The sequence below is a fragment of the Lygodium microphyllum genome, chromosome 1 (genome assembly GCF_053477565.2).
Source record: "Lygodium microphyllum isolate KBCC chromosome 1, Lygodium_microphyllum_v1.1.10, whole genome shotgun sequence".
Lineage (NCBI taxonomy): Eukaryota > Viridiplantae > Streptophyta > Polypodiopsida > Schizaeales > Lygodiaceae > Lygodium > Lygodium microphyllum.
The window spans coordinates 159,622,431-159,649,706 of NC_141135.1; the positions used below are offsets into that span (position 1 = coordinate 159,622,431).

Here is a 27,276-nt window from a genome sequence, read left to right on the forward strand (position 1 = left end):
CTGGGAGGTGTGGTCCGCCACCTGACTCTTCAATTCTTCCTCTATCCGTGTCGTTGTCCACTCCCTTGAGTGAGAGGACTAAAGAAAAAGGGTGTAGTTTGGTCCATCTGATGGTGCTAGTAGATGGACCTTGCCCCTCCTTGACTTACAAACCACGAAGATCCCCACCTCTAGAGGTAGTGGGAACTCTCCGCACTCCGCAACTCTCAAGTAGGACCATGGGCCACTGCGAAAGAACTCCTGTGGCAACATGTGTGCTGTCTCGGGAAAGTGTGACGGGCGGCAAGGTGGATGAGCTGGTGGCTGTATGGGAGGGGGAAGACTGTTGGTGTGAGGAGGATGTAGGCGTGTGTGGCTCATCACCTCTTTTGGGGGGGGGGGGGGGGGTATGGGGGGGATCACTTGAACCAGGTGCGGATCAGGGGGGGTGCTTGGTAGGGGGGGGGGGGGTGGGGGGGAGAATGATCGAGGGATGGTGGTATGGACGGAGGTACATGACAGGTGTGGGGAAGGCTGGTGGCCTTGGAAATGGGGGGCTGTGGGCTAGGGTCAGTTGGGGGGGGGGGGGCATGGGATGTGGGGGGAGGTGGGTGTGGAGGGTGTGGGAACTCAAGAGAGGTAGTCTATGGCGCGGGTGGTGGATGTGGGGGGCTGCGGTCCTATCGGGTGGGGCGGGCAGGGGGGGCTGTGGAGTGCTCTGCCGAGGGGGCGTTGCTCGCCCACCTGCTTCCTGCTGTCGAGGCTGGGTCTTAGACGCCTTGTCTCTGAAACGCGGGCTTGTTGGCGGAGCCACCTTGGCTCCGAAACGCGTGCAAACTGTTGCCCAATGCCCAAAGTCGTGGCAACGCAGGCACTGCCCTGGCTGCCCTGTCACAATGACCTGCTGCCTAAAGGAGTTTCCGCCCGCCTCAATCTCTAGGAACTGTGGGATATTCTTGACCTCTTTCATTGCCACCTGTACCTTTGGGACTCCTGCAGTTGTCACTACATCCGCGAAGGACGCGGGAAGGATAGTGCCGAAGAGCCGTCCAAAGTCTTCCACCAACTGGTGATACTCTATCGCCAGTCCAGGGAAAAGAAGGGTGACCAGGTGCTGAAGAAACCTATTGTGAAGCGCAAATGCCTCCACAGTAAAGCCACTGTACCAAGGGACCATGTATATGACCCCCTTCGTGGACGCATATGGTGAACTGGCAAGCAACTCGCGAGCTGTGTCTGCCGAACTGAGCCTGACCATGAAAATCCCTTGGCCCATTAGGACCGTCTCCACGATCTGCGCTATGTCGATGCGCAGCGTGAAGTGAAGTCAGTCCCGTAGCTGGGCCTTGGTTGGGGAATGTCCTACTACTTGACCATAAATCGTTGTTTCCTTTAGCTCCAGCTCCTTAGCTCGAATGGCTAAGAGCTGCTCCTCAGAGAGGACGATACGCAAGGTGTTTGACTGGGGGGCACTCTCTGAGTGCGCCGGAGTCTGACCAGAGGTTTCCATTGCAGGACCCTTCTAAGAAAACTACCAATCACGTCGCGGTGCTACCAGAGGGGGAAGAGTTGCTGCAGGAGAGGGAGCAACTGGAGGGTGGGGGGAACAATGGCGGGGGGGGGGGGGGGGGGGGGGGATGGCAGGCCGCCGACGGAGACTGGGTGGCCGAGTCCATTGGGTGCCGGGGGGAGGACGGATAGGTGGGGCGGGCTGTCGTGAGCCATCGGGGCAGGTTATCGCTAGCCGATGGGGGGCGAACTGTTGTTGGGGGGGGGGGGGGGGTGAACTGTTGTGGGGGGCGCTGGTGATGGCGCGATCGATTTGGGCGGGCGTGAACAGACGTGACGGGGAGGGTGGGGGCCAGCTTGCGACGTGACGGGCGTGAGCTAACTAGCCTTCACAAGATCTCTGAAGACCAGTGTCTACCGCGTTGCTGCAGGAAGACCAACCTGGGGTTGTCTTGAACTAGGGGTTGTCAAATTAGAGTGTTATTTTGAACTAGGGGTTCATTTGGAGCTTGGTGCCCTTGTGAACTAATGGACTAGGGGTTATTTTGAACTATACCACTTCGGACACAAGTTGTGCTTTGTTTTGTAACTTCCTCTTGTACATCTATAAGGTGGAGGCAGCTAGTCTTCATCTCTTTTTTTTTTGGTATGCTTTTCCTGTATCAATACATTGGAAAGTTGTTGTGTGCCGTGTTCTGTTGTAAGCCACATTCACAATTTTAAAAATGCAGAAATGGAAAATAAAGTAGCATGTGGTACTTCCCACTGTAGCAGATTGGTAGCTGTCTTTATTTTTTTCATAATGGGTAATTTTAGTAGCTATGAAGAATGTACAACAGTGACAAAGTGACCCAAGAGATGGCAGGATGCCAGGGAGCCAGATCCTCCCTGGTAAGATCTGCATACTGGATGGCACTCAACTGCCATTGAAGGAGACCTTGCAAATGGCCTATGTGGTTGGCACGCCAGAATGGATTGGTAGCTATGTTATACACCCTGACTTCAATGCAGCTTTTTATAGCCCTAGTCACAATCAAGACACAAAGTTGTTGCTGCTAGCTCACTAATGACTGTTGTATTTCCTTGCAACCAAAAAATGGCAATCTTCTGTTGATCAATAGTCAAATGTGCAGTCAAACTGGTTGTGTGCACTGTAAAACTGCATGTCACAAAGAGAAATGGATGCTGAATTGAGTGTTTCATAGGAAAAAATGTGGGACAACCTATGAGAAGTAGGTTGGCTGAAAAACAAGTGAACAATGAAGAGGGCAGCTATAAATTAGGCTATGAGTATGTGAAATAACCACTTTCAACACCCTCCACCCAAGGTGCACCATGGATACTCCAACATGATCAAGACCAGATGCGCCTCGATCTTAGCACCCTGAAGTAGAAGTCTTCGAGTGCCATGATCCCTCTTTCAATTCGAAGAATTCAAACTAGCAACCCGTAAGTAACTTGTGGTCACACAAGCTCCACAGATAGCTGTACACATTCCTCCACTAGAGCATTAGCATGCCCGTCATGCAAGTTCACATGAGCACATCGTGTTGTATAAACCATCCATGTTGCAAATAAGTAACTGACCATTTCAGAGAAAAGGATATCCAAATAATACTGTCCTTCAGATCTAGACCCCTTTTGTGACGATGAAAATTCTAATTGTAGGCCATCTTGTGGGCTATGTGTAGATGCCCTTTGATCCATGATCCGGGCTCCTTGGGCATTCAAACTGTTACTCCTAGGTTTAGGGTTTATTTTAGGGTTTCCTATGACGGTTAAGCCATTAGGTTTTCATTTTTAAATGATAAAAAGACACTTTGTGCCTCGTTAGCACACAAGTGTGGCATCATTCATTGTGATCGCCTTGAGTGTTGTACTCTCTCTCACTCAATCATTAATACACTACTTCTCATTTGTGATTGAGTATCGTTGTGCATTGATTAATTCTTTCATTCTCATTCATTTTCTATTAAATTAATCGCACAATTGCTCCACGCCTGGGCCGACAGCGGTATTATAGCCACTTACCTTCATCAGCCTCGCCATTGTCATTGAGCACCAAACCTTGACCGGCTGCCGCCCAAAGCCATTGCCATCATGCCAACTTCTAAAAACTTCGAGGAGTGGCAATCAACAGTTGGATGCCACTATTTTGACCATTATCGCCGTCACTTGGTCTCTACGTGCTACATCAAGTACTGCTTGTCATCAAACATCCTTATCAGTCACCTACCTGCAGGTGCAGTCACCACATGTGGATTACAAGTCTGCCCTCTTCAATTGCTACCTCTGCGCCTAATTGTCACTGCCTTCACACTTGTCACAATCTGCTGACCTGCTCACGTCACCAGCAGTTCGCCTGTTTTGTCGCCTCCCCCCTTGGTCCTCTCACCACAGACCTGCCACTACTATGGTCAGCCGCCTTCATCGAGCACCTTCGTGCCGCTACAATCTAATTTTCTTGCCAACATGCCTACACCCTCTCCATGTCTGTTGCTTTCACTCGGTCCACCATGCCACCGCTTGACAATCACGACATCCTCACACTCCATGCCGCATCCTTACCGACTTCGCACATCATCAACCAACACACCACCTGTCACACACACCCAATCAAGTGGTCCACGTCGAATCCCATTGATTGCTCCTTGCCACAAAGACTTGTTGCCTGTCGGGCTCACGTATTATTTATTATTCAAAGGTCCATCAACCGACACACCACCTATCACACACACCGAGTCAAGTGGTCCACATCAAATCCCATTGACTGTGCCTTGCCATGAAGACTTATTGCCTTTCGGGCCAACATATTATTTTTTATTCAAAAGTCCATTGATTCTTAATTTTTTTTTCCTTTATCTAGCACAAGCCTCAAGTTCACACACTTTTGCCTACCAAGCACAATTTGGGAAAAAATTTGGGGTTTTCTTTAAAATCTCTCAACTTAGCCTCAATTTAAAAAAAATTGGGGCTTTCCATCAAATTTTCCCAAATTCATAATTGAACCAAAGAAATTCAACAGCGTCATCAACAGATTTGGGATTTTTCCATTGACTTGGTCAAATTTCACTCCAATTTTGACACCAAATTTGGGGCTTTTCAAGAATTTGGCATTCTTCATCGACATCGAGCCTCAATACATCACCAGGTGTGACATTCAACACCATTTGGGCAAAAATTTCACAAAAATCTTTGACTTCCTCTTCAATTCACCAACAAAATTTGGGGCTTTTCCACATTTGAGCTCAATTTCACCCCAATTTCTTTGGAAATTTGGGGCTTTTCTGAAATTCATCAAATTTCATCTATATCGAGACTCAATTCACCTTGAGGCACGGCATTTGGCATTAATTGGGTAATAATTTTATCCAATTTCTTCAATCTCTCTTCAATTTTCAGGTAACTTCGTGGCTTTTGCCCAATTTCCCTTCTTCGGCACACGAATTGCCCCTCCTGACATTATCTTCATGTTTCTTCATTGGGCTGCCAAAATTTAGGGCTTTTGCTTCAAATTGTTCACTTTGGCTGTCCATCTGCAGCAACATCCCCCCCCGGTAGCACATCAGCTTGATCGGTAGGTCCTCAGCAGGGACATACAATGGAAACCTCTAGTCAGACACTAGTGCATGCTGCGAGTGCCCCCTAGTCAAACACCTTGCGCATCATCCTTTCTGAGGAAGAACTCTTAGCCGTTTGTGCCACAGAGCTGCAAAACTGAAAGAAACAACAATCTTTAGTCAAGTCGTAGGACACTCCCCATCTAGGGCCAGCTTTGGGATTGGCTTGACTCCACGCTACACATTGGCATAGCGCAAATTGCGGAGGCAATTCTCATGGGTCAAGGGATCTTCATGGTTCGACTCACCTCTGTGGACGCAGCTCGTGACCTAGTGGATAGCTCACCTTATGCCTCCATGAAGGGGGTCATCTATATGGTCCTTGTATAGTGGCTTCACAGTGGAGGAATTCGCACTCCACAACAGGTTTCTTAGACACCTAGTCACCCTACTATTCCCCAGACTGGTAGTAGAGTATCACCGATTAGTGGTGGACTTTGGACGGCTCTTCGGCACAGTTATGCTTGCTTCCTTCACAGATGTAGTGATAGCCGTAGGAGTCTCGAAGGTAAGGGTGGCTATGAAAGATACAAAGAACATACCAAAGTTTCTGGAGATTGAGGCAGGTAGACAATCCTTCAGGCAGGAGGTTATTGTGACTAGGCAGCCAAGGCAGTGCCTGCCATGCCATGACTTTGGGCATCGGGCAGCAGATTATTGTATGCGCTTCAAAGCCAAGGTGGCTTTGCCAACAGGTTCGCAAGTGGACGCTGACAGTTTTACACGAGTCCATAGCCGATGATAGAGAGGGAAATGGCAGGGGGGCCCTCAGTCAGCCCCTCAAACTCGGCCACAACAGCAAAGAGTAGGAGGGTGAACGACGGACCCTCGGTAGAGCACCTTGCAGCACCCCTAGCTCGTCCCACCTAGCAAGATCATAGACCACCACCTCCACCACCCACAGAGGCATCACAGACTACCCCACCCGAGATCCCACAGCCCCCACACCCACCCCCTCCTCATGGATCCCCCTCCCCCCCAACACCCACCTCCTACCTCCGATCACCCCACCATCCTGCGATCTACCTCCTCCCCACCATCTCCTCCGCCGATCAGTCCCCGTGATCCTTACCCAGTACATGTGACCCCCCCAACCTATCCCCCCCTTCCCACAGGGGATGACAAGCCTTATATGCCTGCATCTTCTCCTCACCAGCAGCCTAGTCCCTCCCCCTTCCCACAGCCACTAGCTCATCTAACGTAGCTGCGTGCCACACTTTCCCTAAACAGGCGTAGGTGCTCCCACAGGAGTTCTTCCATAGTGGCTCGTGTTCCTACTTGAGAGTTGCGGAGCGTGGAGATTTTCCACTACCTCTGGAGGTAGGGATCTTCGTGGTCCGCAAGTCAAGGAGCTGCAAGGTCCATTTACTAGCACCAGCGGATGGACCAAACTATGCTTTCTTCCTTCATACCTCTCATTCAAGAGACTAGACGATGACACAGATAGAGGAGGATGTGAAGGGTCAGGTTGCAGAGACCACATCTCCTAGTGGATGGGAGGAGGAGGACTAGCACTCTTTTCCCAGCAATGGCTAGGGTGCATGATGGACATTAATTGGTGGGCTAGAGCCGAGGTCCCACATCTGAGCCCCTCCACAGTGTAGAGCATTGATGGATGTGATCGAGTGGCCCCTCGCACAGGTTGTCCGCTTCTACCAGTGTACAAAGTCACGCCTCTCAACCTGGCTGATAGATGCCCTGGTGGTACCGCCTGGAGCATCTATTACCCCCATGGTCCGCCTGAGAGCCACCATGGGGAAATGGAGTTCACCTTCCAGGCCTGTGGCAAAGCGCATTCGCATGCCCCATAGCTCTTCTTCTTCATCAGCAGCTTCCACACCGAATAGATGCCTGTTCGGTCAGTCACAAGCTTCCCCATGAGTTTACACCTAGCATCCTGGAATGTGAACAACCTCTACTACAGTGGGGCACGTGGTTCGAGGAAGTTGATTTTTCAGCACGAGTTGCAGCTTGCCCTTGCCGGACAGATCGACATCTTACTTCTGCAGGAGCACAAGCTCACCCCCGCCCAGGCCCAACGGTAGGGAAGGTACTTCCAGGCAGCTCACACACCTACTGGGAGTACTCGATTGGAGCCCAGTGCAGGAGTGGAGGTGTATGCATCTCTATTGGCCCAAGGCTTACTGCCTGTGTGCGTGACCACGGGACGACTGTGGAAGGGAGGGTCTTATGGATCAGACTAGACATAGGGGACTCATGCCTTGGAGTCCTCAATGTCTACGCTCCTACGGAGGTTAGGGCACGCAGCAGGCTCTGGATGGAGATTGCAGCAAGACTTCCAGAGGTGGACTCTTGGATTGTTGGAGGAGACTTCAACAATCTAGAAGCCCAAGAGGACCAACAGGGCAGAGGCAGAGACTACCAGGGTATGACAGGGGAGGAGTAAGAGGCATGGGAAGTCTTCCTCCTTGCGGTAGCAGAGACTACCAGGGTATGGCGGGACCCAGCTGTTCACAAGAGGGAGAGGTCATTGGACTTCTCTTAGGGATACAAGCAGTTGGGCAGAGCTCTTCTGGAACGGCTGGACTGGTTTTATGTGGGAGAGTGGGAGTGCTCTCGAGGAGGTGAGGTAGGGCAGTTGGCTGGCACCACCTTGTTTGACCATTGCTGCCCGGTTTTCCTCACACTTCATTCTCTAGCTTTAGCCCTGGACACGCGATCCTGTCAGATCCCTGACTCGAACTACAAGAGGGAGGAGGTGAGGAGGCAGATTGAGCAGCTCTGGACTAGGGAGTGGAACAAGAGGGACCGGATCATAGAGAAGGTTGTAGAGGTCTCACAGAGAAGGTTGTAAAGGTCTTAGTCAAGTCGAGCAGGATCTGCCAGGAGGCAACCCTACAAGCCAGGCAATAGAGTTGGGAGGAGGAGAGAGCACTCTAGCGAGACCTAGCTGCCACATAGAGACTTCTCTAGGAGGCACCAGGGGATCCCACTCTCTAACGCAGGAGGTGTGCACATGGGCAGCCCTCACCAGTCTTGAGGACAGGTGCTCGGAGTTTTCCTTCCATACCTCAGCATCCTTTTGGGCGCGGAAGGGGGACACGATGTGTAGGGAGTTTTTTCAGGTGCATCAGCCTCACACCTCAGGAGATCAGATTCGCAGCCTTCGTGATTAGTATGGGAGGATTTGCTCTAGCCCAGATGAGGTGATGGAGATTGCCACTAACTACTACAGACACCTTTTTCAGTAGGAGGCAGGCTCAACGAGGGGACAACGTTGTAGACAGGAGGTCTGGGACTGCATTCCGTCCCTCGTCACAGAGATGGGTCACTCCCTCCTAGACCCCTTCACAAAGAAGGAATTAGCGGAGGCTTTTCATGCACAGGATGGGTAGAAATGCTTGGGAGAGGATGGTCTTTCGAAGGCCCTCTTCACTGCTTATATTGGGAGGTGGTGAAGGACCCCCTAATGCTGGCCTTTCAAGAGATTTTCAGATCAGGACAAATGTTTGGGAGTCTATCGGCAGGTGTTGTCAGCCTCCTCCCCAAAAGGGGAGACCAATTGGAGCTATCCCAGTGGAGACCGATCACCTTGTTGTCAGTGGCCTATAAGGCACTGGCCAAGATAATCAGTAGGCAACTCCGCCCCGTTTTTCCAGACATCATTTCATAACACACATACAGGTTTTGCTTGGATAGGAGCATCCTAGATAATGTTTTCACCTTCTTCGAGGCGACCAAGTGGGCCTAGCATAGTGGTTAGGGGTTAGTTGTACTACTCCTAGACTTCAGGAAGGCCTATGGCAGGGTTGACTGGGACTTCTTAGAGGACACCATGGTGAGGTTGGGTTTCCCTCAAGCATGGATCTGCGGGGTTTCTGCACTTTACAGATCGGCCACTAGCAGGTTCTCATAGGTAGCAAGAGGGGGGAGGAGTTTCAACTAGAGAGATCTGTTCGGCAGCGCTGTTCTCTTGCCCCATATCTGTTCCTACTCTTTGCAGATGCAATGCTCTACTTCCTCCGATCACGTGTGAGCGGGCTACGTGGCCTTTGACTTCCAGTGAAGGAGGAGATGGAGCTGCTTGATTCAGAGTATGCAGATGATACTGCCCTTTCTATAGAGGATGATGAGTTGATGCTGGAGAGAGTGAGACTAGCTCTGGAGGTATTTTACACTGTAGATGGAGCGAAAATTAACTGGTGAAAGTAAGTTGGTTTTCTTATAGACCCGGACGCTAGCACGGAGTGTTCAGATGGGTGTGCAGGGGATAGACCGTCCGATACCTAGGGTTCCAGGTGGGACTCGACATCACTCATGCCTAGCAGTTTCTTTTAGTTCTTCACTCTATTAGGTGGAAGCTCACCTACTGGAGTACTGTACGCCTCTCCTTAGCAGGCTGAGCCCTAGTGGCGGTCAACCAGGTCCTCCTAGTGACAACTTGGTACATTGCCTCGTGTTGGTGCTTCTCCTCGTCTTGTGTGGTTTAGCTTCGCCGCCTAGTGCGGAATTTTCTCTAGGCCGACTCAGACAGTTCCAGGGACTCTCGGGCCAAGGTGGTGTGGGCGACCATCATCCAGCATTGGTCTGAGGGAGGGCTTGGGATCATAGACCCAAAGTTCCAGAGCTTGGCCCTTTTGGGCAAGCTAGTGGTCCGTGGGCTCACACCAGGAGGGTAGACCTGGAAGGTCTTTCTGCAGGAGGGTTTCCAAGAGTGCAGAGTGAGGCTTGGTGGTGGTTGGAGGCCATCCTTGAGATGGATCTTCACGATTGCCCAAATCACGCCACCCAGATCTTCCTTCCTCTGCAGCCTACTTCGTGTGTGGCAGGGTCTCTGCAAGGCCTTAATTCAGAGGCCCCAAGGATACCAAGAGGAGATAGACTGCTAGCCGGTGGTCTGAAACCCCCAGGTCAGAGATCGAGATGGGATACAGATTGGTGAGCACCCCCACATCCAGTGGGCTAGATGGGAGGCTAGCCTTGCTCATACTATCATGACGTGGTAGGAGGTGTACAGGATGGTGGATCAGGAGGTGTTGCAGCGGGCATCAGGTTGTCAGCGAGGAGGAGCTGAGGTGAGGAGAAGGGAGATTGACTCACTGATCACTCACGAGTTGCTTGACCCCCCGATCCGAGAGCTGGTGGAGCCTGGTGAGGTGCGGGCTTAACCCCCTGATCCGAGAGCCAATGGAGCCTGGTGAGGTGTGGGCTGCTAGATTCTCATCCGCAAGTATCCCCCTACAGGAGACAGGTAGAGTGGGCAGCACCCCCTATGGGATTTTCTTCACCGTGCAGGATGGGGGGCGTTTGGTCCTTGACAGAGGGCAGCAAGATGAGGAGATCGTTGTTCTTCCTTGGAGGAGGATTTGTGTGGTTGGTCTCCAGGGGAAGACCTGGCATCTAGACCCTTATGTGTTTTGGGAGGAGTTTCGAGAGCGGCGCCTCTGGATATGGGAGAGTAGGCCACTTGATGAGCTGGAGTGGGACCCTGGAGAGTGGGTATGGCCGGCCACTGTGGTTGCCAAGAAGCCAGTGAGGTTCTTGGAGTACACAACCAAGATTGGTAGACATGTACTGATGACTGCCCACAGCAGCACTTGGAAACTCCAAAGCACTGCCTTTGGTCTTGCGAGGCGGCACAACTCATGTTGAGAGGAGCTTGCCGCATTCTCCGCCATGTGGCACCCAGCCTTGGATGTATCTCGTGGGGGGCTTTCTGCTGGCAGGCAATCAACCATAGTCGTCATCTTTTGTATGAGGCTGGGATGCAAGACACGATTTTCATCATTGAGGTTGGGTCTTGTGTAGTGGTCGGCTTGGAGGCTTTACCCAGCTGCCAAGTACTAGAGCCCACAACAGACCGCTCAAAGGTATGGGAGATCGTAGGGAGTCTTACAGGATGGCACATCTGGAAGACACGCTACTAGGAGGTTTTTGGATGGGAGTGTCTTTTAGTACAGCTGACTTTGGCAGAGCTTTGGATTTCCATCATCCACTCCCTCCGCGGTAGGTAGGACCAGGTGCAGGGCAAGTCTTGAGCTCGTCAGGAGCTCCATTTTCACTTTATGCGCAGCTGGGGCGGCCAAGACTTGTTCTTCATGATGCAAGCAGGCAGCCCCATATGGTGATACACCTCCATGGCTTCTTGCCCCCATCCCCACCAGACCGCCTTGAGAGGCTTGTATACATGATGTATTTGTGATTTGCATCAGCTCCAGCTAGTCTGTTGAGCATGAGCACTCCATTGTAATCAGCCTTTTGAGTAATATATTTAGCCACATTTTACTTGCAAAAAAAAGACCAGATTCGATGGGATGGCCGTGACACCCAAGCGCATATCCTAATCGCTTTACTTCTTGCCGCCATCCCCCCCAGACCGCCTTGAGAGGCTTGTATACATGATGTATTTGTGATTTGCATCAGCTCCAGCTAGTCTGTTGAGCATGAGCACTCCATTGTAATCAGCCTTTTGAGTAATATATTTAGCCACATTTTACTTGCAAAAAAAAGACCAGATTCGATGGGATGGCCGTGACACCCAAGCGCATATCCTAATCGCTTTACTTGTGAAGAGAGGTATCATTCCACACATCCGATCATGTAAGACAGCCAAGGGCGCGTGGCAAAAGCTTGCATCATTATATCAAGTTTGCAATGAAGCACGTGTTGCTTACTTACATAAGCAATTGGAAAAGGTTCACATGGAAGGAGGAGGTAATATGGATACCTATCTCACCAGCATCAAAGATCTTATTGAACAATTATTAAATATTAATAAACAGGTCCCAGATAATCAGCTTGTTTTTATCACTCTTAATGGTCTATTGGAGTCATATCAAGGTTTTGCTACCACCTTGCAGTTGGTAACTATGGGTGACCAAGTTACCTATTGTTTCAATGAACTTGTGTCTCTTTTGTTGCAAGAAGAACAAAGCCAACTCAACTACAATGCTACAATGGCAACTGAACATGCCTTTTCCACCCATCATCGTGGAAAACCCAAACCAAAGGTAAAAAACAAGGCTAATTCTTCACTTTCTTTGCATGGATATTCTGATAGTAATTGGGCTGGATATTCAAATTCTTGTACAAGGCTAATTCTTTACTTTCTTTGCATGGATATTCTGATAGTAATTGGGCTGGATATTCAAATTCTTGTCTCTCTCTTAGTGGCAACTGTTGCTTCTTGGGAACATCTCTTATTTCTTGGTTCAAGAAGAAACAAACTACAATTGCTACTTCCAGTTAGGAAGCTAAGTATAGAGCAACGCTCATAGCCACAATGGAGCGCGTTTGGCTCCACAAGCTACTTGCACCAAAGGGCTCTCGATGTTTACCTATAGTGATAGCCAAAGTGTACTGGCCATTGCACGGAACCCAGTGTTCCATGCGTGCACAAAGCATATAGAATTCCATTACCATTATGTTTATGAGGAGATGTCAGCTAGAAAAATAGAGTTGTCTTACATACCCACTGAAGACAACTTGGCAAATCTTTTCACGAAGGTTCTTCCTCCACCAAAGTTCCAAGCTTTTTGGCAAGCCTTGAACTTAATTCCATTTGTTCCATGATCTGTTATACTCTATACTGTCATAGGTTGCTATATCCACTTGGATGAACTTGTGCAACCATGACCTTATATTTCTTTTTATTTTCTAGGATTCTATCATTTTTCCTAGATCAATCTGCCCATTTCATGTAGGGGGATTTGTAGGCCATCTTGTGGGCTACACATTGATGCCCTTTGATCCATGATCTGAACTCCCTAGGCATTTAAATTATCATTAAATGCAGTTGTTGCCCCTGTTGTCATAGGCATTAAGTGACACTTGGTTTAGGGTTTATGTTAGGGTTTCCTATGACAGTTAAGCCATTAGGGTTTCATTTTTTATCAAAAAAATACACTTTGTGCCTCATTAGCACACAAGTGTGGCATTATTCATTGTGATTGCCTAGAGTGTTGTACTCTCTCACTCATTAATACACTGCTTCTCATTTGTGATCAAGTATCATCGATTAATTTTTTCATTCTCAGTCATTTTCTATAAAATTAATTGCACAATTGCTCCACGCCCAGGCCAACACGAATATCCTCAATTATTATATCCTATCGGAATACCTTCTAGGAACAATCTTTATTCCTAGTTCCTTACAAGAAAGTAAGGATCAGATAAAACAGTTGCTTTGAGAGTGGCAAAGCACCTTATTTATCGGGGAAATTTTATATTTTCATCCACAGCCGATGATGCATTCTTCTCTCTTGTACTGCTCTTGCAAAATCTAGTCTAAGCTGCTGGAACATGTTTATGATTGTTAATGACTTCCAGAGAAAAATTGGGACCTATGGTCTTCTTCAATCCAAAACGGAGGCAATATTTACTGAATTTCATGTGTTTGCTTGGATTTTTGCCAAATTAAATACAGTTGCCTTGTTACACAGAGCTATAAGTTATCTAGCCCTGTGTGAGTTGTTTGTACATGTAAGCTATTATGGTTTGGCATTTTGAAGTAGTTCCTGGCTGATTAAAGATACGAAATGTTTACCAAGTACTCGTGTGTTTCTCTCATAAGAGAGCCAAATCAATAAGTGTTTAGGCTTCAAAAGTCAATATAGGAATGGCTGTGGTGGTCAAAATTGTCAACCAGTAACACTTGGGAGAAGCATTATTCAAGGCAGAATGATCACCTTAGGAAGTAGAAGACTCACACTGGCTCAAGTGAGCTAGCCATGCACACTGCTAAGTTCTAAATTTGGCTAAAGCAACCAGAAAATGAATTTATATCAGTCTAAGTGCAGAGGTAAGAAAGTTCAATGGCATTCTCAAAATTTTGTTGATCATATGAAGTGTGGATTCAGGACTTCCAAGTGTTCACAAGGATCTCATCATTTGTATTCTATGCATGTGACTGAGATCAAGTTATGGTTAATGTGCTAACTTTCCAAACATTCCTAATAGGGATGGAACCTCGATTGTGGTGTCTGATGAGGTTGGTCAAATTTATCTTCTAGCAACTGGTAAAGGAGAATCACAGAAAGATGCAAAATATGACCAGGTACATCAGTAGTATTTGTTATTCTCAAAATTTAGCTTTTTAAGTGCCTCTCAACTTCTGTATGTATACATACATATATTTGTATTCTGTAGTTCTTTCTTGGGGACTTTCGACCGCTTATACGGGACATCCAAGGCAATGTTCTGGATCAGGTTGATTTATTTCTTACTTTCTATACTGATCTGGTTCTTTCTAATTTCTGAAACATCACCAGAATTAACAGAGATTAGTGTCATTGCAGGAGACGCAATTGCCTCCACATCAAAGAAATATTCAAGATCTTCTTTGTGATTCAAGTAAGCAGGAAAATTGTTATATTTTTGGTCATAGCTATGTAGTCAAAAGTTTTGGTCAGGTTGTGTCGAGTAGTTTTTACAACTCATTAAAAGAAGCATTTACTCAATACGAAATGCTCCTTTCACATCATCTCAACTTTTCTCTTTCAGGTATGATTCCTTATCAGGAGCCCTATCAGAGCATGTACCAACAGCGCCGTCTGGGAGCTTTGGGCATAGACTGGCAGCCTCCTGCTGTGAAACTTGCAGTTGGATTCGATGATGTCACATATTTTCCATATGACCATCCAAATGCCACACATCAAAATCTTCCACAATCACCAGGTGGCACTATGGAGGATGGGACAATGAGATGGGTAGAGCAACCAAGTGATGCAGACGAGACAATAGACTGGGAGCTGGATGTGAACAGGCATAGTGAGGACTCTGGGTCTGATTACAGTGCTAGTGAGGAGAGTCTAAGCATTCTTGATGATGAAAGGACTGCAAGTTCTAGTGATGATTTTGCACATAGTACTGAAAAAGAAGGTGAAAGCAAAGAAGGAAGTGAATCTAAAGAAAGCAGTGAAGGGACAGCTCTCCGGCGGTCAAATCGCAACAAACGAAAAGCTGAGGTAAAAATGCAAAGGCTGTGTACATATTTTCACTTTGTTTTTGAGGAAGTTGTGTGTGCCGTTGAGCTTTCCCAAACAATGTATATGCTTTTCTACATCAAAGACTATCATCAACTTGGCAGTAACTTACATTAAATGTGCTCTACTAGCAGGAAATTCCCAGGAAATCAAGGAAGGTGAGGAGAAAACCCTCAGTTGAGGAAACGGATGAAGATGGCACAGACAGAAGACACACACGACAGATGCAGGCTCAAGTTGTTTCATGTTCTGGGAGACCCGAATTTCAAGAGTCAATGCGACCCAAAAGAGCTGCAGCCAAAAATGCAATACAAATGTTTTCTCATATGCAGACAAAGAGAGAAGATGATGATGAATTTGCATCGAGTGAGCATGACACAAGTTCTTACAGCAATGAAAAAGAGCCCGAGTCTGATGGGCATCCCATGAGCATTTCCTGTAGCAGCAAGCAGAAGGATAGTGACAATGATGACCTAAAGGAAGTGGAAGATGAGATGGTGCTGCTAGAACAGAAAGTAGAAGTGTCTCCAAGCTGTAAAAGTGCTCATGACTTGGGTATTGAGGAGGAAGTGGAGGATTTAGAAGAGAATGAAAAGGCAGAAATAGGGCAAGTTTTTCTTGAGAGATTGGTTAAAGATAATCCTCATGAAAGCAAAGCAGGACAGGATGTATATCTTACTGGGGGTCAAAATAACACTATGCTTAAGGAAGAGGGAAACAATGAAAACCTTCACAGTGGTGTAAAAGACCACACGTTTGAAAGAGAGGTTTCAGCTGAATTAGATGGATCAGAACCAGAGGAATTCATCAAGCATGAAAAGTCTCACAGACGGCTGGTCTTGAAATTGCGTAACACCATTGTGTCGCCAGAAAATGAGTTAGTGCAGGACATTGATGGACCCTTGCACAGGGACCGTCGCTTGCCAAATGTAGATCAAGCATCAACCTGTAGAGATCATGGCTGGAAAAAAACAAGGAGGCTTGTTGTGAAACCTCGTCAAGCTACAGATGTCTGTCACACATCTGGTGTTGAACCTGACAGAGCTAACGATGTGGGTGATTCAAAGAGCTTGCGGAATCTGAATTATGAAGATACAGTGTCTCCAAGAGAGCACAAAAGATATCTTGGTACTCGAAAAAGGAAGTACGAAGGAGAGATGTTGGGATCGTCCAAGTTCGTGAAAGGCCAACAAGGCTCTGGAGCTTTGGAACCAATTGATTGGAGTTCATCAAGTTGCCGCAAGGAGAAGCTAAGCAGGAATGGTGAAACCTTTCATGGAGAGTTGAAGAAGCCCATGGATGGTTCACCCACAGATATAACCTTGAAGCCTGCGAATCTGGGGGAAGGAAGTTATTGTGTGGGAAACAATTTGAATGACAGTTCATTATCCTCTCCTGAACATTTAGATCTTTCAGCAGAACAAAATTCTGTTGAAGAGCTACTAGAGACTAAGCTTGAAAGGCAGTCATCTCCTGAGTCAACATACCAAGCAATTGATCCAAAATTAGTAAGTGGCTATCAGTGCCAGAATGATTTTCAGTCTGAGAGACCCACTGGTGCAAGGTCTGGCATTCATACTAGAGAGAGAGCAACAGATAGCCCTCTGCAAATGCGAAACAGTAAATTTAGGTCAAAGGGAACATGGGGGCAACACCAAATTGCTTTTGATGAAACATTGAAACAGTACGACAACAGGAAGGCTTTAGACTCGGGATCCCTTTATGGCATGCTAGATTCCAATAGTTCAGAGAGTAAATATCAAAATGCTATAGTAAGGGGCAGAAGAACTTCTATACACCACAAGGCAGGAAAGGCACGACAATTGGATGAACCGTACCTTTTGCAAGTGAATGACCGAGATGATAAAGCCTCTGAAAGTCAAAGGAGAAGAAGAGTGAGGCAAACTAATGTAGCTGAAGAATCTGCTATGCAGGAGAGAGTAGACACAGAAGCTCAAACTAGTGTTATCCAAAACACTCTGATGGATGAAATGAAAGAAGAACATGTAAGAGGTCATACTGAGAGTGATTACATTCGTGACAGTGAAAGCTGGAGTGATGATTCTGGAGGTGTAGAATTGAGAGGAAATACTGACGCACATTCCTTCAGGCATAAGAGGAGGACACTGGGTGAGATAGAATTAACAAACAACATCTCTCTGAACTCCAGCAATGACATTATTTCCAAGAGAAGAGTGAGACAAATGAGATCCGTTATGTCTCAAGGTAACAGAGAAGAGGAAATGAAGAGGAGCAAAGACATAATGAACAAGGTGAAAGAGGGCATAGAAAAGAGAGGCAGCAGCAGGCAGCATGCTTGGATGGATACTGTGTCTTGGCATGATGGACACAATCATCAGGAAAAGCAGGTTGTAATGGAACACACTGATCACATAGCTGCTGCACTGACTAAGGAGACGGAATTGGCTGATGCTCAGATGCATGGGCAAGATGAAGCATCTAGAAAGGTTCTTAGAGTGTCAAATCGAGCAAGAAGAGATGTAGGAAAGAGAGAAGTGGCTTGGGATAGGGATCAGAGAAGACGAGCTGAGATGCCAATGAGTGCTAGAGACCAGTATGTTCGGACCAGGAAAAGCTCAGCGTGGCTTCTGCTCTCAGATGTTGAAGAAGGCACTCGATATATACCTCAATTTGGTGACGAGGTTGTGTACCTGAGGCAGGTAAACTGTGGGTGCGTTTGATTTCCTTAAGTGCACACATCTTTTTCTCACTGAATGCCCTTTCTTTGCAAATTGTTTTCAGGGACATGAAGAATTTCTGGAATCACAGAAATTTAGGGAACCTGGGCCTTGGAGGAGTAATCGGCTACGTGCAGTAGAGCCTTGTCGAGTCGTGGATTTGGACTACACTATTCTTGCTGACTCTGGGGATACTTGCTGTAAACTAACATTGGAGTTTTCAGACTATTCGTCAGAGTTGCAGGGTCTGACATTTTCATTGACTTTGCCAGAGCTTACAGATTTCCCAGACTTTATCGTAGAAAAAAGTAGATATGATGCATCTATAGAAAGAAAGTGGACAAACAGAGATAGATGCAAGGTTTGGTGGAGATCTCTTGATGGAGGGGGCGAGTGGTGGGAAGGTAGAGTGATAGCCGTGAAGCCCAAGTCCTTGGATTTTCCCGATAGCCCTTGGGACAGGCTAACCGTCCAGTATAAAACAGATACATCCAGACCATTGAATCATAGTCCTTGGGAGCTTTTTGAACCTTCTGACACTAAATGGGAACCTCCCCATATTGATGAATGCAAAAGAGAGCACTTGATCTCTGTGCTTGAGGCTGCTGCATGTGAATCAGAGGTAGGCTTGTCTTCCTGTTTCGGATGCGGAATAGAGTCTAATTGAAAAGCTGTATAATTCTCAAAGTTTTGACACATTTTTTGGCAGGATGCTTATGGCCTGCGAAAATTGAAACAAGCAGCTGCTAGGTCAGATTTCATCAACAGGTTTGTTGTGAAGTTGTCTAAGTTGGCATTTACTGCTTGATTGGAATGAAAAAATGATGTTTCAAAAATAGCAGTCACTGCCCCTGTTAATGTGTGCATGAATAAGTCTGTCTTACTACATATTCTGACGTGAACTGTCATTCTACAGGCTACCTCTACCTCTGACGTTGGATGTAATAAAGCAGCGATTGGAGAAAAATTACTATCGGTCAATCAGAGCTTTCTACTTCGATATTGAACTCCTTGAATCCAATACGGCACAGTACTTTGGGAGTGGCAGTTTGATGGTCAATAAGTTGCAAAATTTTGCCAAAGATGTGCTCAAGGAAATCGCTGCTTAATTGCCAAAAATTTGCCTGAATTTGCCCTTTGAGCATGTAAATGGGTCACTGGAGATTGTACTTTTGTAAGTTGTATAATAGGAATTCAAGCTCAGGCTCACACCAACCATGTTCAAATTTCCATATTCAATGCCCTTATATATTTCAATGCCCTTGTACATTTCAGCCTAATCACATGGGATTTTTGTCCCCCACATCAAAAAACTACTGAGAACCGTCTCTCTACCATGCTCTTTGTTAACGATTAGAGCAAGTGTTAACGAAAATGCTTGACGAGAAAGCAGAAAGTTCAGATAAACCAGCAAGCCGCAGCGCTAATTAGGTGAATCCTGTGACTAGCATGCGAAATCACCAAGTATTATCAGAGATATCTCTGCACAAACAGAGAAACTTGGGAGTCCAAAAGATTTTAGATGCAGAGCTTTGGATGCAGTAAGAAGCGATGCAGAGAACTGGCGCCTCCTAGGTATTTGGCATCCTTGTTGTTATGGCCTACTTGACCTTCATGCGACTAGCGAACTAAGATTTAGCTTGAAAAAACAGAAGTACAGGTGCATGAAACCAAACACGGTACAATGGAAAGATAATAAGCGAACTTAAGTACAAAAGAGAGAACAAGAGAGAAAAAAATATATCTTCCATGCCAAACTATGCCGATGCCCTGTTTACCCATATGCTTCTATGAGCTTTGATGATGATTTGGACAACACACCCCACCCCAATTGAGTGGCAATTTTACAAGAAAGATGTGGCTCTTTTAGCCACTTAACAATATAATATGAAATTTTTAAAATTGTGAGCTTAACTTAAGTCAAACAATTGAGCCGTGAAATTTTTTTTATATTTTAGATTTTGTAAAGCCCTAAAGCAATGCATCCTTGAGTGTCACTCTATTGGCCCCTCACTATCCCTATTTTATGAACCTTTCATTTGTAATTAAGGCTACTTGATAAAAATATCAAAATGTCCTAATATTTTTTCTTTGAGCTCTCTATAATATAAATAGTTTGACCATTAAAAAACATTTATGCTTGGAAAAAAAAATTATAATGGAGGATTGTTAGATGACAATTTATTGGTCCCTTTACCCTAAATGGAGAATCGGTGTAGAAGATGGAGTGCTCAATACCATGATATGCTAGCATTGCTTGTGTATGTAGTGCTAGAAATCAAATAGTCATAGACACATATGGACAGTTTGCCTTGCTACCCACACAATATGATCGACCCATGGATTATCGTCCATGCATATCATATATGATAGCCTACGGAATATCCATGAATATTTTTTGTAACATTTGGATTGGAGTTCCCATCCTTGGACCCTCAACAAGGGGACTACCATCGTGGCTAGCTCGTGAACCCATCGGTAGCTACATTGGATATGTCACCACTTGATGCTCAAGTGTCTCGCATATCAATACCTTGCATAACTGTTTCTTACTTGATTGACCCAATGACCAAGTCCATAAAGGCCATTGCATAACCATTTGGTCTATGAGGCTAGACTCCTTCCAATTTCTAACTTAGAAACCCTAATGATATCCAATTGTATCATGGCGTCTCTTCAGTTGGGAGTCTTATAATATTAGGCACTTTGGAGCATAGGTGGGTAATTGAGAGGTGGGCCTTTGAGTGACTCCTAACAGTGCACACGATCTCTTGGTTGTAAGCCATATCACTAGTGCAGTGCAAAATTTTGTAAAGCTTTGACACTTATTAGTTCTCTTGTGGTTGGTTTGGTCATTTTAGCCCATTGTGGCTTCTTGTTTTTTCGATTCCACTCTTATAGTCCACTAGAATATTTTAGTTCGTACTTAGGGTTTTCTATATAGATGTTGGTACTGCTTTAATTTTTACCTTTTGGCCTAGTAAGAACATAGATATGTTCGCCTCCCTACAATACCCGCATTATAGATACACTCAGTAGCAGATAGGGGGGTTTTCTTGTATTAGCCTTATTCATCATCAATTTGAGCTCATCATTACTTTCATATTCTCTCTTCAACATTCTTAAGTCCACATGTTTCTTTGTTTGTTGTCATTATAACATTGTATCATTATCATGTTGTGCAAATCTCTTGATGTTGCCATGGAAAGATAAACCGATGTTTTTTGTGCTTAGGAACACCACAATCAGATTTTCAATGTCATTGAGGTATCTTGACCAACAACATATCTAGCCTTTTCCTTTGTAGCTTACCTTCAAATTTGACATAGCTATGATGATTTCTACTATATATTGTGTCCCTACCTCATATGTATAGGCTATGTTCTAAATTTAGAAGCCACTCCCACCCTTTCCTTGTGTAGTAGGATAACTAGCTCTATCTCACCTAATGTTTATTAATGTAGCTTGCTCTTTGGTCCATGGAAGGCTAATTATAGTGCATATGTTTGCATTTTCAAGCCATAGATAATATTGTTTGATAGACCATTCTATCTATTGATATCAAGTCCATCATTGTGTTATTTTGTATATTCATAGGCTAGCCACCTTGTGTTATACTTGGATGGGTTTTAACATGTTGGATTATTGCTTTCATTGTTGGTTACTTTGGAGGCTTGTGTTTTAAGTTTGGAAGACTTCATTAGGACCTCGCATGGTTGGATATTTTTGGGAAAATTATGCTTGTTTATTTAAAGGACCATAAGTGTAGTTGCAATGGTTCTATTGTAACACAATTGGAGGCATATGTTGCATGAGGAGGTCGGTTCCCTATAGAACATGATCGAATACTAGGTTTTGGAGTCAAACTTGAAATCTAGTTCCTAGACCTCAGCTTCCCAAGATCTTGTGCTATAGGTTTGAGGAGTTTGTTTCACTTGTAAAAAACCGCATATCATTGGATTACTTACATATCGTGGTTTTCAATGAGATAATCTTAGATCACTTCCCTATGGTAGCTTGTAGAAAGGATTCCACCTTCTACATGGATGCTTGGTTACTACGGGTTACTAGCAAATTACACATCCTCCTCGACTTGGGGGTTTTCTATTTAACCATTGACCATCCCACATGCATGATATTTGATAGTCTAAGAAATAATCCTTATATTGTTGGGGTTGGGGGTTCTTATCATTGGACCCTACCAAGGGGTTTGTCGCTAGGTCTAGATGGTGAAGTGTTTAAGGTGCATACTCCACTACCTTACAACTCTTACTTGACCCAATAACCAAGTCCACATAGGCCATCTGATAACCATCTAGTCTACAAGGCTGGACCCCTTCTAGCTTCTAAACTAAGAACCCTACCGATATCCAATAGTCATCATGGCTTCTCCTCATTTGGGGGCCTTATAATATAGGCCAACTTGGAGCATAGGTAGGTATAGGAGGTGGGCGTTTGAGTGACTTCAAAAAATACACATCATCTCCTAGTTCACGAGTCTTATCATTGAGTTAGAGGGGGAATATTATGGAGCTCTGACACTTTTAATTCCCTTGTTGGTATGGTCATTTTAGTTCCTTGAGTTCATGTGTTTCTTTTTATTGCCATTTTGACATGGTATCATCATCATGCTTTGTAGGCATCTTGACACTACCATGAAAGGATACACCTATGGTTTTTATGCCTAGGAGGATTGCCACATTTCAGTTTTCAATGTTAATGAGGTACATTGGCAAGCTAGGCATCCAATATTCTTGTCTTTATAGCTTATCTTCGACTTCAACATGCTCTATTTGCATGACATATATGATTATATTGTTATACTATGAATTGTGTCCTACCTCAAACTCATAGGCTATATCATACACTTAGAAGTCATTCCCACCCTTTCATCATGCATCATGATGACTAGGTTTGTATCACCCAATGTTTGTTAATTGCAACTTGGTCTTTTGTCCATGGGAGGCTAATTATAGTACATATGTTTGCATTTTCTAGTCATAGCTACCATTTGATCTATTAGTCTATCTATTGTCTAGAGACTTTTTTAAGTCCATCCTTCTATTATCTAGCTACTTTATGTTATGCTTGGATGATTAGCCAACAATAGAAGCAATAATCCAACAAATATACGACTTTGGAGGCTTGTGTTTCAATTTCAGGGACTTGTCAGGAATTTTACATGGTTGCATATCTGTGGGGAAACTCTGCATGTTTATTGCAAAATCATGAGCCTAGTTGCAATGGCTCTATCATAGTACACTTGGAGGCATATGATGCATGAGGAGCTTGATTCCATGCAAAAGATGATTAACTACCTTGTTTTGGAGTCAACATAGGTTATTATTCCTAGCCCTCATGTTCCCAAGATATTGTGTTGTAGGCTTGAGAGGTCTATTCCACATAGATAAGCTTATAATCATGGTTTTTAATGAGATTAACTTTAGAACACTTCCTTATGCTAGCTTCTTGAACACACCCTTCTTTATGTGGTTGCTTGATTATTGTTGGTTACTAGTAGATTGCACTTCTTCTTCGACTTGAGGTTTCTTTGGATATTTTTTGGCATAGAAGAAGCTTTGTGACTTACACTTATGGCCTATATAGTTCAATTGGACTATTCATCCCTATGGTATGGCAATTATTACTCTTTCTATATTGTGGAGATTCAAAGGGAGCACCATAGATAGATCCACAATCTTCCACTTACACTTATGGATCTATATCTATGGTGGTCCCTTTGAATCATCATAAGTGGAGATTCAAAGGAAATTATGATGATTTGCTTTCGAAGTTTCTTTCTAGAGTTTCCTTGATGTCAATGTTCTCTCAAGGATTGAATGCAATTGATCATGACTTTTGACCCCTACCTTTGTACTTTACATTCAAGTATAGCTATCAAGATTAAGATGTTTTTAAAGATCCTTTTGAGATGGCACCACAAACTCATATAGAGGCAACATAAAAACTTCTTCAAGAGTGCTTTCCCTTGGTGGGTCTCTTTTAGTGATGGTATTCATGTCTATTTCCACATTTGGTGTGTTTATTTACCCATTCAAGATATGAGAGGGGGTATTAGTAGTAGATGAACATAATCTCTTGGTTGTGAGCCCAATCATAAAATAAGTGGGGAATATTGTGGAACTTTGACACTTTTGGTCCACCGGTTGGTTGACGTGCTCATTATAATTTGTTGTTACCAAGAACTCTTTAGTCCATCCAAAGACTTTAGTCCATGAATAGGTCTTATTGGATATAGACCAGGTGCTTCTCTCTTTCTTGCCTTTCAGTTACACATGTTCTCTCTTATTGCCCACTTTACTTGGCCTTAGCCCTTGTACACACACATTAAGCTTGTAAATGGTTTGGACTTAGCCCATGTTCACACACGTGTCAAGTGTACATAATCTCATGAACCCCATATGTGTATAGTATAGGATAGACAAATAGTCACAACTCTTACTAATGTTTCTTTGTCATGTCACATTAATCCAGATACTTTCTTTTCCTCAACCCCATATGTGTATAATTTAGGATAGACGATATTCACACCTCTTACTAATGTTTCTTTATCATGTCACATTAATCCACATGACACTTCCTTTTCCTTAAGACATGTATTCACCCTCAAAAATAAAATTAGCATGATCTAGCTTTGAATTGGGAAATCATTTCTAAAGTTTGCTTACATGCTCCCATATTGAACCGTCTTTTGAAACGTCCTTGCATTTCACAATGATTGGCATCAACCCCTAAATTGTTTGGACTTAGTCAATGTTCACAAATGTGTCTCATGTGCGCATAATTAGTTGTGCCCTTGAACTGCATGTACATTCTATTGTACGTGAATGGTCATAGATTTGAATAATGCTTCTCTATCATGTCACATACACTTCCTTCACCTTAAGAAATGTTTCCATCCTTGAAAATAGAATGGGAAGGTCTACCCATGAAATAATTTTGAAATTATGCTTACACACTCCCATGTTGAACTCTCTTCTAAATAATGCTTACACGTTACTAAATACTCATGATTACTAATGTTCCTTGTTTTCCTATTATAAACATCTATAATCCTTTCATGTTTATGTGGAACTAATTATTTATAAAAGAGTTCCACTATCTCATCACCTAGGATGTGATTATGTATCTTGCTTACATGAAATACTAGATGTATCTTACTTATAGCAAGTTATTGTATTTTTTAAATTGTTTCTCCTATTTTTCAAGGATTAAGAAAGGATCACATTATCTAGGACATAATTTTGGTCATTATTAGATCTTGTTGGTCTTAGATTGCTCAAATACTTTAAGGTGGGGGGGGACATGCTCTCCTTCCTAAAAAACAAGAGATGCACTATGCGGGCTAGTATAGGCTTTCACTCTATCTTGCACCTACCCAATGTTGCTTTGTGAAAAAATGAACATTTCATTCATATCCTCTAAAATAGCATGAGCTACTTAAGCCTTTTCCTTTTGTAGTTCCACTTCATAAGGAGCTCTAGGCTAAAACCCATGCATTAACATGAATGAACTACACCAATTGAAACCCTCTTCATAATCCAATTTTTATTTATTTATGCTCATAGTACATTTCTTAGGATTTTTCCACCTTTTTAGTTTGCCAATCGATTTGTGGACACCAAGCTTAGTATCAAACATCCCAATCATTTGGAATAAACCCAACCATCTTTGTTAAGCTATCCACAATCACCTACATAGAGAGACTCGTGTCTCCTTTGTGTCTTGAATAATCCAATAAGAAAGTCCATGGAGACAAAGGAATTGGTCAAAGAAGTGCATTCATCTCTAACATTTCAACTCTATTGACCTTACATTCATTACACTTGACAACATAGATCATGGTGTCCTTACACATTCCTAACCAATGAAGCTGACTTTAGCAAGACTACACATCTTGCTAACTCTTTGGTATCCCTCACTAGAACTATCATGACACTCATCGAGTATCCGATGCCAAATTTATTGATGTCTTGGGACACTTACTACACTTGTGTAGAGTACGTGCCATAATCTATGGCAAAATAATTTTTGCCTCTTGATTTCATCTTGAACATAAATTACTATTCTTTATTCATTGGAGACCCATGTAATAACATCCCCTTTTTTAATGGTTTCCTATATTTTGGAATATGCAAGATCAAGTTGACATTTCCCTTTCAATGACTCAGGTATATCACCAGTGAACTAAGCGAAGCTTGGTCCATTTATCATGGATTTCTAGTAAGGAACCTACTATGACCCTGTACTTCCCTATCCTATATCAACTCGTAACCAAATTCCCAAAGAAATCCAAGCAATATAGCCTATTGACTCTTCAAATCTATTTGATTAGTAAGCCCTTGATGCTTTTGTGATGAAACACTATCATAACTTTGGTACTATACAAATAGTACCACCATGTCCTCAAAGCATGTATTGCAATGTACAACCCACTCATGTAATCATGATGACCAAATCATGGACAATCTAGCTTTTTGCTTTTAGATTCCCTCTAACCATTTTGTAACAAGATTGGACCTAAACAAATGATTCGATCTTTCCCTAGACTAGGCTAGTCAATCTTGGGAATAATTGTCTTCATAACTACAAATGAATCACTAATAAGTTAGATAAGATCGCAAATATGATGAGATTCTACAATAATTCCATTCCAAAATCATCTTAACTTGTCTTGAACCATTACGATTTCATCTTCAAAAATGATATGGCTAATATATTCAACCTTTTCTGGAAGACTTCATGCTTGGATTCTTTAGCATAATGGTATGTTGTCTTAAAAATTGGGATTTTTTTGTAAATGTACCAAGTGTTCTTCCTTACTAATCTAGGTAAGGAATAGACGTTGATTAGGCCAAAAGGCATTAGAAAAACTCATGGTGCCCATATTGAGTTCCAAATGTGTTTCAGAAACATCCTTGCCTTGATTTTAACTTGATGATATCTAGATTTCCCCCACATTTTGTAAAGAAATTAATTTCTTACCATTGATTTAAAAAACCCTCAACATAGGCCATATGAAACTTATTCTTTATTGTAGTCTTATTTAGTGCTCTACATAGTTGACACAAAGTCACATAAAACCATCCTTCTTTTTTATCAATAAAGTGAATGAAGCCCATGGTGAAAATTTTACTAGGCTTAATAGACCTTCTTGTCTATTTTTAAAACCAAATATGTTTGTATGTTTAAACAAAAACCAAATGCATCACATGTCTTTCTGTCCCCATAAGCTTTTGTAGCTCAACCAAAGGAGAATTAGCTACATTACATTTACCTTGAATTACAAGTCTTTTGGTCCTTTCCGCATTCTAGTGACTTATGGTGGTGACTCCATGTAAGTGATAGCTCTAAACTCCATAACCATTCTCTCTGTGGCATTAGCCATATCCATGTTCTTGATATGAAAATCAGTCTTATCTTTGTATCCTTCAACCTTGATTTCCAAATTGGATATAATAGCATCCTATACTTTTGGCGTCCTCTCCTTTCATAATTGAAACA

At 43.9% G+C, this 27,276-nt stretch overlaps 1 protein-coding gene across 1 annotated transcript in view; it reads left to right on the forward strand.

Annotated features, from left to right (window-relative positions):
- The window catches only part of LOC148041880 (uncharacterized), a 110,106-nt gene extending 91,021 nt beyond the window's left edge, over nt 1-19,085 (forward strand). Inside the window, exons 18-25 of the mRNA XM_087683721.1 lie at nt 14,028-14,124; nt 14,217-14,276; nt 14,366-14,420; nt 14,571-15,034; nt 15,187-17,733; nt 17,816-18,373; nt 18,461-18,519; nt 18,668-19,085. Coding sequence (XP_087539847.1) covers nt 14,028-14,124; nt 14,217-14,276; nt 14,366-14,420; nt 14,571-15,034; nt 15,187-17,733; nt 17,816-18,373; nt 18,461-18,519; nt 18,668-18,860 — 4,033 coding nt within the window. The 3' untranslated portion in view covers nt 18,861-19,085. The remainder of the gene's footprint in view (nt 1-14,027; nt 14,125-14,216; nt 14,277-14,365; nt 14,421-14,570; nt 15,035-15,186; nt 17,734-17,815; nt 18,374-18,460; nt 18,520-18,667) is intronic.
- Nucleotides 19,086-27,276: the final 8,191 nt, after the last annotated feature.